Source organism: Uranotaenia lowii, chromosome 3 (assembly GCF_029784155.1).
Source record: "Uranotaenia lowii strain MFRU-FL chromosome 3, ASM2978415v1, whole genome shotgun sequence".
In the NCBI taxonomy this organism is placed as follows: Eukaryota; Metazoa; Arthropoda; class Insecta; order Diptera; family Culicidae; genus Uranotaenia; species Uranotaenia lowii.
Genome location: NC_073693.1, coordinates 345,814,640 through 345,832,601, shown reverse-complemented (window position 1 = coordinate 345,832,601; position 17,962 = coordinate 345,814,640). Strand labels below are relative to the sequence as shown.

At 36.4% G+C, this 17,962-nt stretch overlaps 1 protein-coding gene and 1 long non-coding RNA gene across 2 annotated transcripts; both read left to right on the top strand.

Moving 5' to 3' along the window:
* Window positions 1–1,200: 1,200 nt before the first annotated feature.
* On the top strand, window positions 1,201–3,260 carry LOC129756888 (uncharacterized). Its single transcript, XR_008739557.1, has 3 exons — window positions 1,201–2,438; window positions 2,497–2,704; window positions 2,763–3,260. It is a non-coding gene; the product is annotated as an uncharacterized LOC129756888 (long non-coding RNA).
* Window positions 3,261–6,634: 3,374 nt separating this feature from the next.
* Window positions 6,635–15,780, top strand: LOC129755394 (cuticle protein 12.5-like). The gene is made up of 2 exons (XM_055751850.1): window positions 6,635–6,762; window positions 15,181–15,780. Exons 1-2 carry the CDS (start codon window positions 6,751–6,753, stop codon window positions 15,526–15,528), a joined length of 360 nt encoding a protein of 119 aa, XP_055607825.1. The 5' UTR covers window positions 6,635–6,750; the 3' UTR covers window positions 15,529–15,780.
* The last annotated feature ends 2,182 nt before the right edge of the window (window positions 15,781–17,962 follow it).

Here is a 17,962-nt window from a genome sequence, read left to right as displayed (position 1 = left end):
CCTCCATATTACGGGTATTGGGTAAAAGGGCTCGACGGGTAGGAATCAAATTTCAATTTCTGACGCCATCTTGTAATCAAAGATGGCGGATTCCGCTTAACATCAAAATGCTGTGAATGACTGATAATCGAACGAACCACCCCTAGTATGGGTATCAGGTGAAAGGGCTCAACGAGTAGAAGTTTTTCAGTTTTGACATCCGACGCCATTTTTAAATCCAAAATGGCAGCTTCCAAAATACTTCAAATGACTTGAAAATTTATGAAATCCAAACAATATAAGTATTGGGTGAAAGGGCTTAACAAGTAGGAGTCGAATTCCGCCATCCGACGCCATTTTGAAATCAAAGATGGCGGCTTCCGCTTCACTTCGAAATGCTGTAAATGACTGAAAAATTTATGAGACCCACACAATATGGGTGTCAGGTGAAACAGTTCAATTAATAGAAGTTGAATTTCGTCATCCAACGTCATCTTTTAATCTAAGATGGCGGCTTCCGCTTAACTTCAAAATGCTGTAAATGACAGAAAACCGTATGAACTACCCAAGGTATGGGTATCGGGTGAAAGGGATCAACGAGTAGAAGTCAAATTTTGTCGCCCGACGCCATCTTAAAAACCAAGTTGGCGCCTTCTGCCTAACTTCAATGCATACCCGTTTACCAAAAAGAACAGATAACCGCAGACACCAGAAACCTAAACGGATAAGTGGCGGTTGAACCCATACAACTACAAATCGCCCTGAACCATACGTCATCTGTCGGGGCATCGTGAAACCATTCTGCTTTATCAAGATGAATTTAAAAAAAATCTTTACAATTAACAAGCCAAATGAAAACTGTCTTGATTGGATCACCTAAAAGTATTTGAAATTCAAACTATGATGATATTCACTTTGGTCTGTGACTTCAATGTAAAATTGTTTATTTTAATTTACTGTATTAAAGATTAATGTTGGATAATCAATTGGCGGTTGATCGATTTTGATGTACAAAATAATACAACCCTATCTTGTCGTTCGTGAGTTGGGTACCGTTTTTAGTTTGGGGAACAGTTTTAATTTTGAAATTTATTCGGCTTCGTGGCAGTTTCGAGATCAAAATGTTCAAAATAACCATTTAATAAGTTTCAAATTATCCATGGATAAAAATTAAATAACAACAAACAAAATCAAAAGTAAATAAAACACCATGGAAATTAAAAAATCAGTTCTAATATGTTTCTCGTGAAGCCCATATCATCTAACACATTTCATTGATAGCATTTTGAATAGGACACGAATGCCATACAGATGGTAAAGTGTTTTTAAATAAAATTATAATAATAACAGCATTTTGAAGCTAAGCAGAAGCCGCTATCTTGGATTTCAAGATGGCTTCGGATAAAGAAATTCAAATTCTACACGTTGAGCCCTTTCACTCAATACCCATAATGTGTGGGTTTCATACATTTTTCAGTCATTTACTGCATTTTGAAGATAAGCGGAAGTCGCCATCTTTGATTCCAAGATGGCGTTGGATGTAGAAATTCGACTTCTACTCGTTGAGCCCTTTCACCCAATACCCACATTGTAAGGGTTCATACATTTTTCAGTAATTTACTGCATTTTGAAGTAATTCGAAAGCCGTCATCTTGGATTTCAAGATGGCATCGGATGACGAAATTCGACTTCTATTTGATGAGCCCTTTCACCCAATACCCATGTTGTGTGGGTTTCATACATTTTTCAGTAATTTGCAGAATTTTAAAGTTTGGCAGAAGCCGCCATCTTGGATTCCAAGATGGCGTCGGATGAATAAATTCGACTTCTACTCTTAAGCCCTTTCATCCAATACCCATATTGTGTGGGTTTCATACATTTTTCAGTCATTTACAGCATTTTTAAGCTAAATTGAGTGTTGCACTTAAGTTTATAGTTACTTTAGAAGTGTTTAAAAAGTCAATACGATACGAGCGAATGGCAATAAAAACACATAAAACCCATCCCCATGCTGAGTAAAATCAGCGTGTAATAAATATGAAACCAAGATAGGTTGAAATGCACCAAGCGTGCAGGTTTGGGTTAAAAGCACCCAATTCGGTGGAAACCAAACCGGGCGTGGAGGAAGCTGTCAAAACCGGCCACGCCATTGGGATTGGGCCTGCTAAAAAGAATAAAGCTTGCTCTTTACTCTTACACAGATTTCCATAAGAATGACAGTTAATCGGAGTGAAATTGGAGTGAAGGCTATTGCTTTCTCTGTTTAACACACGAGAAATCGTATACCGGGATTGCGATCGCGCCCAGCGCCCATTGTGCTGCAAAATTTTGGCGTGACGCGGTCGGAAAAATTTAAGTGCCCGGAAATTGGCCGCAAGTGTCGGACAGAAACGCGGGTTTTCACGCGCTGCGTTCTGGAGTGGAATTGGGACGTCGACCAGCATCGCCCACGGACCCAGGTACGACAAACCTGTAGAGAAAATCGCAAAAATCTTTAACCTATTCCGAACCCCGCAGGGACGAGCAAGCCGCTCAAATCGCCGTTCGTGGTCGCTCGTACCTATAGCCGACCAAGCGGTCATCAGCTCGGCAATCCAAGAGGTAGGATTTCCTGATTTTAAAAGCGAACGCTTACGCTCTTTTCCATTCCGTAGGAAAAGGAACGACCGAACGAGCCAGTTTCGCAGAGGTTCGCTAATAGCTCTCGAGAAGGCCGCACACTTGCGTAAGTAGCTTCCGGAACCACGCTTGGGCAAATATTTAAAATGCATCCGTTTCCTCAGGGCCCCTTTTCGGAGATTGGGAGAGATGAGATCTCATCTCTGGCACCAAACCTTCGGAAACAACACCGCAGCCCCCTGATAGACCCCAGGAGCACTCGCCGTGCTGTCAATCGGCGCTCCAGGTCACCGAGCAGCCGAACATCGAGGTAGAGGTACCTAAGGAGCTACCAAGGCAGTGCTCTGAACGCAGAACAGTGGAGCGGTTCCATCAGCAGTACCAGGCGGTGCAAAACCCGCAAGATAGTCCGCAGGCGGCGTTCGGATCAGTGGGCAGCAGAGCAGAGAAGAAGCACAGCGGTGCTACTCGATCGGTGCGCAGTGGAGGTGAATTGAGCAGTGGCGGATGCAGTTTCGCTTGCCGCTAAACGGTGCTCTGGCCACAGCCAGCGGAAGCTGGATGAACACAGCTGGCATGCTGAGGCAGGACCGGAAAAGCACCGAACAGAGGAGGTCCGAGCAGGCGTTCTGTGAAGCGGTGAGTACACGCTGATTGGGGAAATGTGGGAGTGTGTTGCCAAAAATCTAAATAACAAAGCCAAAGTCAATTGAAGCCATTCTTTCATTCATGTGGCATCGACCACGAGAAGCCCCCATAATATGAGTTATGGATTTATCACCGCGATTGTTTGTTTTTCGGAATTATCGACGTTTTTCGGTGAGTTTTAAAAATAATAAAACAGGTTTACCAGTTGTCCATACGTTTCGAGCTAGCTTAAGACATATGTTTGAAGGAGTAATCACAAATTCAAGAACTTTCCACAATTCTTTTAAAATGTTTGTTACGTTAGGGGTTAAATTCATGACCAACGTCCTATGTTACAAAACATTGGACGTAATTTCGGGAGGCAACCCAAGGAATGAATGATTTGGCACTATGTTATTATCCTTTGAAGTGTCCAATCAGCTGAGTAGTGGCTAATTTCCACTTGAAAAAATAACCAATCGTGCAAGATACCTGTCGATGAATGTAAAGATCAGCTAACCCTAGGTGAAATCAACGAGTTTAAAGAAGACTTTACAGAGTTCGGCAATTGAACTGCTACATTATTTCAACAGTAATTATTTCGTTACACACGAAACCGTATTGAACGACCCCTCGTCGCTTTGTTTACATCAAGTCTTCGCTATCATTGGATGTAAGTGTTACTTTTGTAATCAGGTGCTATCCGGAAACATGGATCTCGAACAGAAACGTAGCGCTGTGGTTGTCTAGTTTCTAGCTGGCAAACGGCAGAAGGACATAGTTCGTAAGCTGTCCGATATAATTGTGTGCAGAAGTTTTGTATACCGTACAGTTAAAAGAAGTACCAAAAAACTATATGATGGGGGACGCCGACCTACTGTGGTGACACCTGCCATAGCGAAGATCGTCAAGAAGCGCCTTAAGAGAAATCCTCGTCGTAGTGCCACTAAATTGGCAGAGGATCTCAACATATCGGATCGAAGACTCCGTCGGATCCTGAAAGATAAACTTCAGACCAAGCCCTTCAAGATCTAAAAGGTTCAAGACCTTACAATGAAGCAGAAACAAGAACGGCTAAACAGAGCGAAGGCGCTGCTGAAGAGGGCCGCGGAAGGAAGGTTGAAGAATATCGTGTTTTCCGACGAGAAACTCTTCAGCGTACAGCAGTTCGTGAATAAGCAGAACAACAGATTACGAAGCCATGCCGTCTTGCTGACGGCCACCCGGCGACAGAAACCAGCATCGGTTTTGGCCGGAATCACCCGTGATGGCCGGACTCCGCTGATTTTTGTCGCTGATGGAGTGAATGTCAACCATAATACATATCGCGAACTATTTCTACAGAATGTCGTCGAACCGTGGGTACTTCGACATTTTGGTTCCAGGGATTGGGTTTTCCAACAGGACCCGGCGCGGGCTCACAAAGCGAAGAAAACCCAACTTTGGATTGCGCAACATTTTCCAGGGTTCATTTCGAGCTCCGAGTGGCCGGCGAATTCGCCAGACCTGAACCCCATGGACTTCGCTGTTTGGAGTATGTTGTAGGCCGAAGTCTTCTCTAAGAAACATGAAGGTGTGGAGGTCCTGAAGCGACATCTCGTGGCAGCCTGGGATAAAATTCTACAAGAACACCTGCGGGCCTTATACGATGCGTTCCTCGACCTTCTGCGGCGAGTGATTAAACTGAAGGGCGAACAAGTCGAACTTGACCGGTGAATTTTGAAAAAGTAATTTGTTTTCAAGAGAAATTGAATACATTTGAAATAACAAGTTGTTGTTTCGTTGATCAATTTGTATGTTTATTTCAATGTAGCACTTCAATTGCGAGACCCTGTAATAAGGTAGAATTGCCACTCCAAAAATTTTATCTTACCTTTACGCTAAGATTTCTTTTTGTAATTTTTCCTTTAGGTAACGTAAAGGTTGCCATTGTTGTGATGAAACATTTTCCGGCTTGAAGCGAATCCTAAAAATATAAAAATAACACTCCATCCTTTCTGTTGTTCTTCCCCGCTATGCAAAGGAAACGGCTGAAAGTTTCTCAGAAAAAGGTTGTTTTTCCAGCGAGCGGCGCCGTACGAGGTTTGACTGCAATTTTCAGCATCCCGGATATGCTTACGTTAGCGATGTGGTATGTGGCAATTCTATTTTGGCAATTTATATGAGAGATGCTACCTGTTGTTGCTGATACATGGATCAAAATAGCTTCGGGAGGGAAACGGTATCACCGCGATGGATGAAGTCATTTCGTCGAATGGGTTTCGTTGAATAAGTAATGCCAGGATAATGAATTATTCCGACGAAACAGTGTACACAGAACCACACGAACGCATATGAAGTATGTCGTAGCTTCCGAATTAATGAAATCAACCGGATACAGGTAATTTTTTTTAATTAAGAGTAATTTTTCGTTATTTTTTGATGGTTTTTTAAACGGGTCGAAATATTGGTACAGATTGCCAAAGATGATTGCATTCGTCGTTTAAATAGAAGTGAAGATGATACCTACCGCAAAGGTGGAAACGCAAACGTCAGCTAGGGCTGATTAACTCTCTACACAGTTGGAATCGAACTAAACCCTAGTATTGAATAGAACTTTTCCAATCCTGGGGCACCGACAGACGAACGAAAGCTCAGAACCTCGTGTCCCCACGTGAGATTTCAATGCCCTTTTGAGTCGTCGTCGCCGTCCGCTGTTTAGAATCATATGTTTGTGGTTCCCTCGATAAGCAGTAGCATGAATGTTTTGCCACCTGAATCGAGATATGTAGGTAATGTTGCTGTTCATGAGTGGTTTTCAGATTAGCCGCTGATCGATGAATGAACGATCTTGGGTCTTAGGTCTTATCTTGGCCTCCCCACCTTCCCTTTTTCGACTCAGACCAGACCAAAACCAGACATGATTGGGGTTAAGAATCGAAATTGCATTCTCGCACGTAGGGCAGCAATCGATCGACCTTTTTGGACCGGATGAATTGAGTTGGTCGTCGGCCAGGTGAAGTCTATGGAAGGAGGTGGCCAATCTTTAGAATAAGGAGCACCCAGCCTCTTGTTGATTGACTTTTATGCTGCTCTGTTTATGTATGTACTTCTTTTTTTCACCCCTTTCTCTGTCTCTCTCTTTCTGTCTCTCGGATCTTTTGAGGTGCGTAGTTGCGCTGTTCAACTTTTGAGATCGTATGTCGTATGTCGCGACATATTTGAATTATTCTCGTTGATCCCTCCAGAGTCTCGCCGCTCCTCGGGCCAGAATGATTGGTGGGGTTGAGGTAGCAGAGAATAAGAAGCGAAAAAAAAACGTGAACTTATCAACAACTAAATAGCGGGGGTCGTAGCGTTCTTTCAAGATCGAACAGAATCGGAACTTGAGACCTGAGACTATGACCGGGGGTAGCACCGGATCTCGAGCTTTACTATAAAACCAGTGACTTCTGGGCGTTTTGAGTCATAATCCTAGCCGAGTTCGTCGCGTGTTCTATACGTTCTTCAGTTCGATCTTGTGTGATCCCACCAAACCTTGCCAAGATGAAATTCTTCGTAAGTGGTTTTTTGTTGGTTATATTTTTACACCAGTGATATTTATGGGAGGGCTCGATTTTTGGAACTTTTCAAGTGATTTTAGTGAGTTATACAGGTCAACAATATATCTCAAAAACCTTGAGAGATTTTCGAACAAAGTTGACATGTGATACGAAAAAGTGATCAAATGTGATTGCAGGTCACTACAGTGAAAAGGAACAATTGATGAGATTATTATTCCTTTTAATGAAGAGTATCTAAGCAGAACTAGGATAATGCTGTTAAGATGAGTTAAAACTACTCTAACATAAGTTGAAGGCTGGTGCTTAAGTAGAACCGTTGACTTCAGGATTAAAAAACTACAGCAGTTGTATTACATTTGTGCCGCTCAGAGTTTATGTAGTAACATTCAAAAATCTTATTTCAACTACCTATTTGAATTTAACAGGGGTTGTCAAACTAGAAAATAGCAGTTTAATACATGAGATTTTATAAAAAATCTTTATCAATTTTTACATTGATACCCTTAAATAAAAAAAAACTTTGAGTTCTGTGTTTCAAGCTATTGCCCGAAAAAAGGAAGGATTTCAGTACGTATTGTGTCATTTGTTGTGTTCGGGTTTATTTTCCTCTATTCTAATTTCAATGAAATTTCGAGTGATAATTCCAGTTAACTATTTGGAACGTTGAAAATAATTGTGGAATGTAAACTCCGATCGTGATTAACTTTTAAAAATTTGATTCTACATGAAAACCTGTCTCAATTTACGACGGTCGCCATTGAAGGAGATTAATTCAAACTGCTGCCCCTGTTACTTTTCTAAAACAAATATCGTTTCCCTTTTAAACTGATCTCGTTGTTTTCATGGATCTTAAAATAAGGGCTTAGGCCATTACTCAGGCGATAAAACTTTTGCTTCTTGAGCTAATTGCTATTAAACTGAGTGGATTTGGGGTCAATTTTGAATTTACCAAATCCCGGGGTCTCAAAAACTTTGTTTTGGTTCAAAACTCATCCTTTTTTTGCAGAATTTCTAAGTAACGTTTACATGAGTAAACTTTTAGATTTGTATGGGAAACTAGAATATTATGCACCGAAAAATCAACTTCATTTTTGTTTCTTTTGTAGAGCCGAGCCTATGGTTTTTGTGCCTATTTTTTAACTTTTTATAGGAAATTTTCGCTGAAACTTTTGGTGTTTTAAGCTCATCTATAGATTTGATTTATAATGAAGACCAACTAAGAATTTTGAATACATATTCAGAGTTTGGAGCCAATGCCACAGTGGTCCAGGACGGAAAATTATGGTGACAAAATTAATCACGAAGATTCTATAAGAGATAGACAAATAGATAAGCAAAAATGCTCATCAAACCATACGCTTTAATAATCTTAAATCAAATATTAAGGCGTGTCATTTTTGTTTGATTTACGCTTTTTTCCTTTGAACAGATAGAGCAAAACTGTCTTCTACAAAATTGTAGCCAACGGTTTTTTAGGCAACTTTACCCAGAACTTTACTTACATATGTCGATTTGTAAGCAAGTTATGATTTTTTGAATATTGACAGGTTAGGGTGTGTCGATAAAAAAAACAGTATCCTGGCTGTAACTTTTGTGAATGATTTAATACAATAAATACTACTTCTAAGAACTCGTATGAAATAAATATTCGCAACTTTTTTTTCTCAGAGCGCAAACTTGTATCTGGAGGCGTACAGTACAATACTGTACTGTATCATTTTTTATTTTATGGTAGCATTATTAAGTTCAAATATTAAATATGTACTTGTTTGTGCAATTACGGCAGACAGGAAATTTTTAACCCTTAATGCGAAGGATGCGTTGTAAGTTTTGCTTCTTCTTTTTCTTCTAACATCGACATAGCAAAAACTTGTAAGCATCATAGAAAATGAACGACTTGCGCCATTTTTTCTATTCAACGTTGCATCTGTAACATATTGAATGCATTGCTGATACAACTACGGCCAGGCCAACCATGTGCTAAATACCGCAAAAGATACAGCATCAATGGGAGGAATGAAGCGTTGAGTTCCCTGTCAAACGCTCCATATGAATTTCCTCTACAAGGATGATTATATCATAGATTGTTAATATGATAAATTGGAAAAGGTTAATTTATGTAAAAAGAAAACAGAAATAATCGATTGATCTCACCTAAACCTGCCAAAGCTTGACGCTTATACAATAGTGTTAAATATTTGATGCCATCCGGAACCCTTTTCCAGCTATAATGCACTGTGCACTTCAGCGAACTTCATATTTTTTTTGTCTGTTTCTTCTCCGAGGTGATATTTACTTATTTTTTTCACTGAATCCAATAAATCGTGAAACTCAATGTTATTCACAAAAACCTATCGGTAGGTTTCCAAGTTGAAGTTTTTGGCAACTTTTACTGAAACACAAATTTCCTCCAAAGGCACTTTTGCAATTCCAACTCGTAACTTTTACATGAAAGATTTCTTAGGCAAACTTTCAACACTTAACTGTATTTGTTTGTGAGTTTTCGTAATTTTTCTATCAAATTATGTATAATAAAATTTTAAGAGCCGGAAAAACGCGTGTTGACGGTTTGACAAACGCCTACTATGGTTACAGACTTACTTAGGACCACCTTGTCTAGATCTCTTATAAAAAAATGAATCATGAATTTTTTTATTAAATATAGTTGAAGCCCGGGTTTTAAGTAGCTTTATAAAGAGCTAGGCAAGCTGGTCCAAAATAAGTCCGTTTTCCTATCCGTTGTTAAGTTCATTTTTCGGGAAGATTTTATGAACTCATCTCAGAATATCTTTCAACGAATGGCTTTTCTAATTGAACTTAAGCCCCGAAACGGTTCCATTCGATTTTTGACGGTAGCGACTGGAAAGAAAATAAAACACCTCAAATTTCAAGATTGTTTTTTTCTGAGCAATTTTCTAAAAAAATGATAAAACAAATAAAATTAGACTAATTGTTTGAATTTTTCATTATATAAGAAAGTCGCTTTGTTTAAAATATTTTCTCATCACTCAAAGTCAGCTTTTTAGGAAAGGAGAGAAAGTGCCAAATTTATTGAATCTTAATCTATTATCTAAAAGTGGTAAGGTTAAAAAACAAGACGCTTTTCAATAACTGAAAAAATGTTTTTTTCAGAAAAAAGATTTTTATTGGATGAAAACACACAGTTAAAATAAATCGAATGCGATAATTTGGTGCATTTTTCATGTAAAGCTCAGATCGAATTCTTCAAATGCTAATTTTTTTTTTATCTATAACATTTTTCATCGCATTTGAGATTATTGGAATTTCAAGTTGACTAGTTTTAACCTCATTAGGAAAACATTGCATAGACTAGGGATTTATGTTTCGGAATGTTTGAAAGGAGTACGTGTTCTGTTTCCCACCTTTTCTTTCATCTTGCTTTCTGCACACAATGTCAAAATTTTATACGACTAATTTCTTAAAAAAAATGACACAAATTTTGGCGACGATGATATGGTTTGTTTTGTCAATTATGTTATCGCCTTATCGGAGAAACTTTGCATTGAAAGAGCATTTTTCCGAGGTATTTCGAGAATGTAATTGAAGAGACGAAAACTATGGTTTTCAGCATTTGAATTGAATAAAGAAAATTTGTTTTTCCAAAGCCGTTAATCCACAAAAGAAACAAATGTTTAAAAAAATTGGTTTTTTGTTCTGTTGAAAACTTTTATTTTTTTCAAGATTGTGGCATGAAATTTTCTTTTCTATTTTTCAAATCATTAACTGTATTTGTATTTGAAAATCTTCATTGTGCAACTCATTTGAAAGACTGTTCAAAGACTCGCTTCCTGCTATATTCAGAATTAAACTCTCCTGAGAAGGTCTTTTCAAATCATTTAAAAGGTAGGTCCCAATTACGATAGAAATGTCCACAGCTAATTTTTGCCCAAAGTTTACAACAATTTAATGTATCGCGGGATCTTGAAGATTCATCATCTTTCTCATGCTGAACAATATGAGCGGATATGCCTCCCACCCTCGGTTCATTTGTTTTGATGCAATTTAAATTGAATATCAGTCGAATGCTGCCGAATTTTAAATATTCTTCAAATTAGCATACTTTGAATAACTTTTGATTTGTAAAAAATTCTATAATTCAATTGTAACGATGTTTTATATATTTCTCAAAATTGAGTTCTTACTTCAAAATTTTACTTTACAAAACCATCATTTATGTTATATGTATTCGAGAATATTATTTCAAGTGTACTTGATAAAGATGTTGAAACTGAAGTAATCAACGCAAGTTTCAGTGGTGGAATAGATTTAATCTAGAATAGAAGAAATAGAGTCATTCTTCGTCTACTCGTTACAATGTTACTTGTATGATTAGCGATAACGTATTTATCATTAGATATTCACACTTGAATTCCCTGACCTACTCATTTTTCAAAGAGTAAAATGATATTTCTACATAGAATATCTGGCAACACTGTTGTGTTACCACAAACCTAATTTGAGTAGTATCGCCTAACCGAGTGATAATGTAAAAATTTATAGCGTGTTTATCATCATCAACCTATTGTTCTCAGCAATCATCGGTTGCAAATTGGCGCAAAGAGAACAGAACCACAACAACCTGTTTCGATTCTTCAATGGCGGTTTCTGCAGATCTTCTGCTCGTGGGTTGGACCGATCCAAAACATTTGTCTCCGGAGGATCCGAAATAAGTCGAAACTGGAAGTCTCAATCAAAGATGTGTAGAAAAAATTTAATATCTCAAATTAATATATCTCGCGTGAGCTTTCATTACGTCGTATGAAACAAAATGTAAACAAACAGTTTTATTACGAAAAAAAGTCAAAAACTGACATAAACATTCTCTTTTCATTTAGAATATTAGTAGCCTGGACAACATATTCTATATGTGGAATACAAATTTTAAAGTTGTTTTGATAACTTTTGAAGCAGTTTCCTGTGAATACTTGAGATTTTTCACACGACAACAAAGCTTCTTTAATTAAATTAATTGTCTGAATTTGTTATGAATTTACAATGAATTTATATTATCCTCACCAAGGTGCGCTTGTAAAACCACTAGAATTGCATTGCCAATTTTATTTCGTTACTATCTTGAACATGCGTAATATTGTTGTTATGTTTACCCTGCCATGATATGCCGAGAAAATGTAAACATAAGAAATCAGCTGTTCGTTTGACAAGTGCGGAAATGCCTTACATCGGGATTGCGAGCGCACCCATCGCCAATTATGCTTAACTACATGGTTGCCACATGTACAGATTTACCTTGAAAAGTACAGATTTTTTTTACTAATTTTTGGTACAGATTCTGTAGGGGAGAGGCAGGCTTAATGCGTATTCTAGGGAGAATACTTATTCTCTCTAAAATACCAATAGTTAGAAATCAGAAATTTATATGTATCTGAGCAGAAATTAGTTTTCTCTACATTCCACTGGAAATAACCTCGTATTTTTTAAATAATGAAATTGGTAGAAACTGATGATAAACACGTTCAAGGTGAAATTTAGGCAACATTTAGGTATGATATCACACATGTTTTTGCATAAAACATAGTAAGGGATACCATTTCATGGTAATATTTCGTTCAAATGATTTTTTTTTATGAAATCAGTACTAAGCTCTTCTAATTTACTGTCAGATTAGGGCTTGTGATGTAGCTCAGTTGGCAAGTCAGTTGCTTCCTGAGCCGATGTCCGTGAGTTCGAGCCCAAGAGTAAACATCGTTCACAATTGTACCGGATCAGATTTTCAATGACTGTCCGCCAACTGCATCGTTGATATGAGTTGCGAATGACATGAAAAAAATATGGAAGATTGTGGTTAGAGCTTAGATTAATTTTTTCAATGGAAAAAAGCATAAATTTTATAAAGTTACCTTTTTTTACAGAGGCATTTTATCTACCTGTAATGGGCATCCAAAACCCCTTCTCTTATTCCAATATATTATCATTTATAGCTTTGCTAAAAGATTCAATTCGTTGAACTTCGGATTTTTAACTGAATCAGAAAGAAAAAAACCACTGAAATTTCTGTTTAGAGATTCTGTAAGCACAATGATTTTTCAACTACGAAGATTCTGACGCATGATTTTTAATGTTTAATACATTACAGAACCTTGTTTAAAATTATTAAATTTTTTTTGACTTTGTATTTCATAAAATCTCTTCATGTCATGTGATCAAAGCGTATTTCCATCAAAGTGGACTGATAAGATATGTGGTTTTATCAGTCATTTCGTCAATAGGCTGTTTGTACTTATTTCCTTTATATGCATTTAGCAACCGTTCCCCCACGTGCAAATGACAGATTTTTGTAATTTGGTACAGATTTATGCAAATGATTTTTTGGCATTTGGTGTATATTATAGCTGTACACTTTTAAACGTACCATGCATAGTAAACGGAAATAACCAAACTCGATGGTTTTTTTTACTGAAATTCTGACATGTGAAACTTAGTAACCCGTTCGGTTTTTTTCCATGGCAGAAAAATTACAGCTGTCAAATATTACAGACCTTTTTCAGTAAAAAAAAATCACCAAAACTCGGTTGAATCACGGTGTAAATAGACAAGGTAGGCTACTCCCACGAGTAAACAATTCGTTTGAACGTAAACAAGTGACGTCATTCTTACGTCAAGCTCTGCGCGCGTAAGATAATGCTGCATACACATTGGATCACTAGATGGATAGTAATAACGACATTATCGGGAATATATCACCTTGGATCGTGGACTGAATCATATTGCAAAATATAACCAGTTGTCAATGTGACAGCTCGTTGTGTTATCGAACAACCCGGTAGGGTTTACCGAAATACGTGTTATTTTTACCGAAAAGCCGGTAATTTTCAGCCGAAAAATTCAATGTTCGGTAATATATACCGAATGACCGATAGAATTTACCGGAATACTGTAACTTTTACCGAATTATCGTTGTGTTTTTTTTTATCGGAAAACTGTAAAAGTCCAGATATATTTCCTGAAAAACCGGTAGATTTTACCGAATCACCTGTAATTATTACTAAAATACCGTTTAATATTAAAAAATGCTAGAATATTTATCCGAAACTTTAAAACTTTCGGTTATTTTCACCGATGCACCCCTACTTGTTTCCCCACAAATTTTGATTGTTACCGAAATAATTGTAAATTTGAATGATTTGTTTCTTCTGCGGGATTTAGAGGAATTTCTCTCTGTAGAACAGGATACAAATTTTAACGCTCTCGGCAATTTTCTAAATGTAATTTTTATACCTTGAATTTTTATCAAATCTACCTCGGTGCCGCCATTTGCCGTTAAATCAAGCCTTCTCTCGGGCAGCTGATTAACTGATTCATGAGGTATCCATCGAATTCAACAAGATTGGCGAGGCGTCATCTCCTCCAGACTGATGATTTTTTCCCTAAGCCTGTTGTTTTGATGGAAATTGAATATAGAGAATGAATAAAGAACAACTTACCATTTGGCAATGCGGCATTCACTGCTACGCCGGCGATAAAAATGAATTTCAGAATCAAGCCAAGTCATCCTGACAAATTTTCACGATTTGTAAGAAAGTTCAAGAAAGGCAGCACCAGTGAGAAGGAAACTTCTGTCCTGCTCACTCCACGCCAGACAAAATTTTGACGTTTATGTTGTCAGCAAATGCTTTACAGTTTTCGGTGATTTTTAACCGAATGACTGACAGCATGGCGATTTTTGACAAACTTATGAACGATCTTCTAAAAGTCAAGGACTGATTAACGAAGCTCGGTAAAAAAAGGCGTCATATTAAAAAATCACTCATATTTCCCGATTTACAGAATTTGTTTGGTAAAATGAATTATCGAATTCGGCGATTTCAGTTTACCTACCTAGTTTATCAGAAAGATTGATTTAAGAGATTATGCACGGTGAAATTATTTAAAATTGTATCTTTTTAAACACTGTACATAGTTGCAACAATGAAAAAAAATGTGAAACTTGCACTGAGTTTTCATATATCGTTGGTAAAGATTTTGGTACAGATTTTTGTCAAAAAAGTACAGACGAAAAAGATTTTTTCTTGCTCGAAAATACAGATTTGAATCTGGCAACGCTCCTATACGGTTAGTCTATCAGAAAATTTTGAATGCAACGGACGCGAGTGATTTAATTTAAATGAAAGTTGACCGGAAGTTTCCTGAGAAGAATCCGACAGATATAGCTGAACCTGAGCAGTTCAGTTTTTCAACGAGCTTCTGTAAGGAGAACAAATCCTTTTTAAGGTTAAGGTCCGCAATGATCCTATACCTAAGTAATTAATTATTTTCTGCCAAACGTGTTGATCAATTTTGTGGATTCACTGTTGAATTTAGAATTTGATCAAATTATTCAATGTATCAAGAAATTTTTCAATCGTCACATATCCCCCTCTTGTCTCCTCCGCAGATTGTCCTGATCGCCGTCGTTGCTGCCGTCTGCGCCGATGATATGCCCGCGGAATCGATGAAGTCCAAGCGTGGACTCAGCCTGAGCCTGGGCTATCATGGATACCATGCCCCGGCGGTTGTTTCGCATGCCGCCTATGCCGCCCCAGTGATCGCCCACTCCGCCCCTCTGGTGGCTGCCCCCACTGTCTATCATGCCCCGGCTGCCATCACCAAGACCTACGTGGCCCACACCCCAGTTGTGCACCATGCCCCGGCCTATGCTGCCTATCATGCCCCGGCCGTTGTTGCCCACGCCCCTCTGGCTTATTCCCACGCCCCCATCTATCACGCCTTCCACCGTCGTTAAGAGAGCGAGATGGATTTGTTGATTTTAAGCAGCAATAGCTTTAGCGAGGCTTAAGTTTTTTGTTCGTTTTCATAATGTTTTTTTTTTGTTCTTTTTGTCTAAGATAATGAAAAAAGTGGAAGAAACAACCCCGTCATTAGGATAAGCGCCGTTTAATCAACTCGAATGTTGTAAGTTTGTGTGTGTAAATAGTTCAAGACAAAAGTGTCTTGAATCAAAATTTCTGCTTGCCGTTTTTTTTTGTTTGGATAATAAAACAGAAACAATTGAAAAAAAAAAAAAAACAATTTTTCGTGTTAATTACAACCTTAACTGGTTCGGATTTCATCTTGATGAGAACATCCTTGAAATCGATCGTCAAAACTGTCTCGAGCAGCTGTTGGAATGAACCCATTAGTAGAATTTTCTCCACGGTTTGATTGGCAGCGGTGTTACGCCCACCGGGAGCCGACAAGACGCGTGCACTAAACGGTCATGTTGTTATTAAACAAATTCTCCCGGTTTGATAAGCTCGTGGGTCTTAAAATATAAAGTAAGAATAAAAAATTCGAAGATTTTTTTTCCAACTGCAGCAAAATTATCAAGAATTTTGACAATTTTGACAATTTTGACAATTTTGACAATTTTGCCAATTTAGCCAATTTTGACATTTTCGACAAATTTTACAATTTTTACAATTTTTACAATTTTGACAATTTTGACAATTTTGACAATTTTGACAATTTTGACAATTTTGACAATTTTGACAATTTTGACAATTTTGACAATTTTGACAATTTTGACAATTTTGACAATTTTGTCAATTTTGACAATTTTGACAATTTTGACAATTTTGACAATTTTGACCATTTTGACAATTTTGACAATTTTGACAATTTTGACAATTTTGACAATTTTGGCAATTTTGACAATTTTGACAATTTTGACAATTTTGACAATTTTGACAATTTTGACAATTTTGACAATTTTGACAATTTTGACAATTTTGACAATTTTGACAATTTTGACAATTTTGACAATTTTGACAATTTTGACAATTTTGACAATTTTGACAATTTTGGCAATTTTGACAATTTTGACAATTTTGACAATTTTGACAATTTTGACAATTTTGACAATTTTGACAATTTTGACAATTTTGACAATTTTGACAATTTTGACAATTTTGACAATTTTGACAATTTTGACAATTTTGACAATTTTGACAATTTTGACAATTTTGACAATTTTGACAATTTTGACAATTTTGACAATTTTGACAATTTTGACAATTTTGACAATTTTGGCAATTTTGACAATTTTGACAATTTTGACAATTTTGACAATTTTGACAATTTTAACAATTTTGACAATTTTGACAATTTTGACAATTTTGACAATTTTGACAATTTTGACAATTTTGACAATTTTGACAATTTTGACAATTTTGACAATTTTGACAATTTTGACAATTTTGACAATTTTGACAATTTTGACAATTTTGACAATTTTGACAATTTTGACAATTTTGACAATTTTGACAATTTTGACAATTTTGACAATTTTGACAATTTTGACAATTTTGACAATTTTGACAATTTTGACAATTTTGACAATTTTGACAATTTTGACAATTTTGACAATTTTGACAATTTTGACAATTTTGACAATTTTGACAATTTTGACAATTTTGACAATTTTGGCAATTTTGACAATTTTGACAATTTTGACAATTTTGACAATTTTGACAATATTGACAATTTTGACAATTTTGACAATTTTGACAATTTTGACAATTTTGACAATTTTGACAATTTTGACAATTTTGACAATTTTGACAATTTTGACAATTTTGACAATTTTGACAATTTTGACAATTTTGACAATTTTGACAATTTTGACAATTTTGACAATTTTGACAATTTTGACAATTTTGACAATTTTGACAATTTTGACAATTTTGACAATTTTGACAATTTTGACAATTTTGACAATTTTGACAATTTTGACAATTTTGACAATTTTGACAATTTTGACAATTTTGACAATTTTGACAATTTTGACAATTTTGACAATTTTGACCATTTTGACAATTTTGACAATTTTGACAATTTTGACAATTTTGACAATTTTGACAATTTTGACAATTTTGACAATTTTGACAATTTTGACAATTTTGACAATTTTGACAATTTTGACAATTTTGACAATTTTGACAATTTTGACAATTTTGACAATTTTGACAATTTTGACAATTTTGACAATTTTGACAATTTTGACAATTTTGACAATTTTGACAATTTTGACAATTTTGACAATTTTGACAATTTTGACGATTTTGACAATTTTGACAATTTTGACAATTTTGACAATTTTGACAATTTTGACAATTTTGACAATTTTGACAATTTTGACAATTTTGACAATTTTGACAATTTTGACAATTTTGACAATT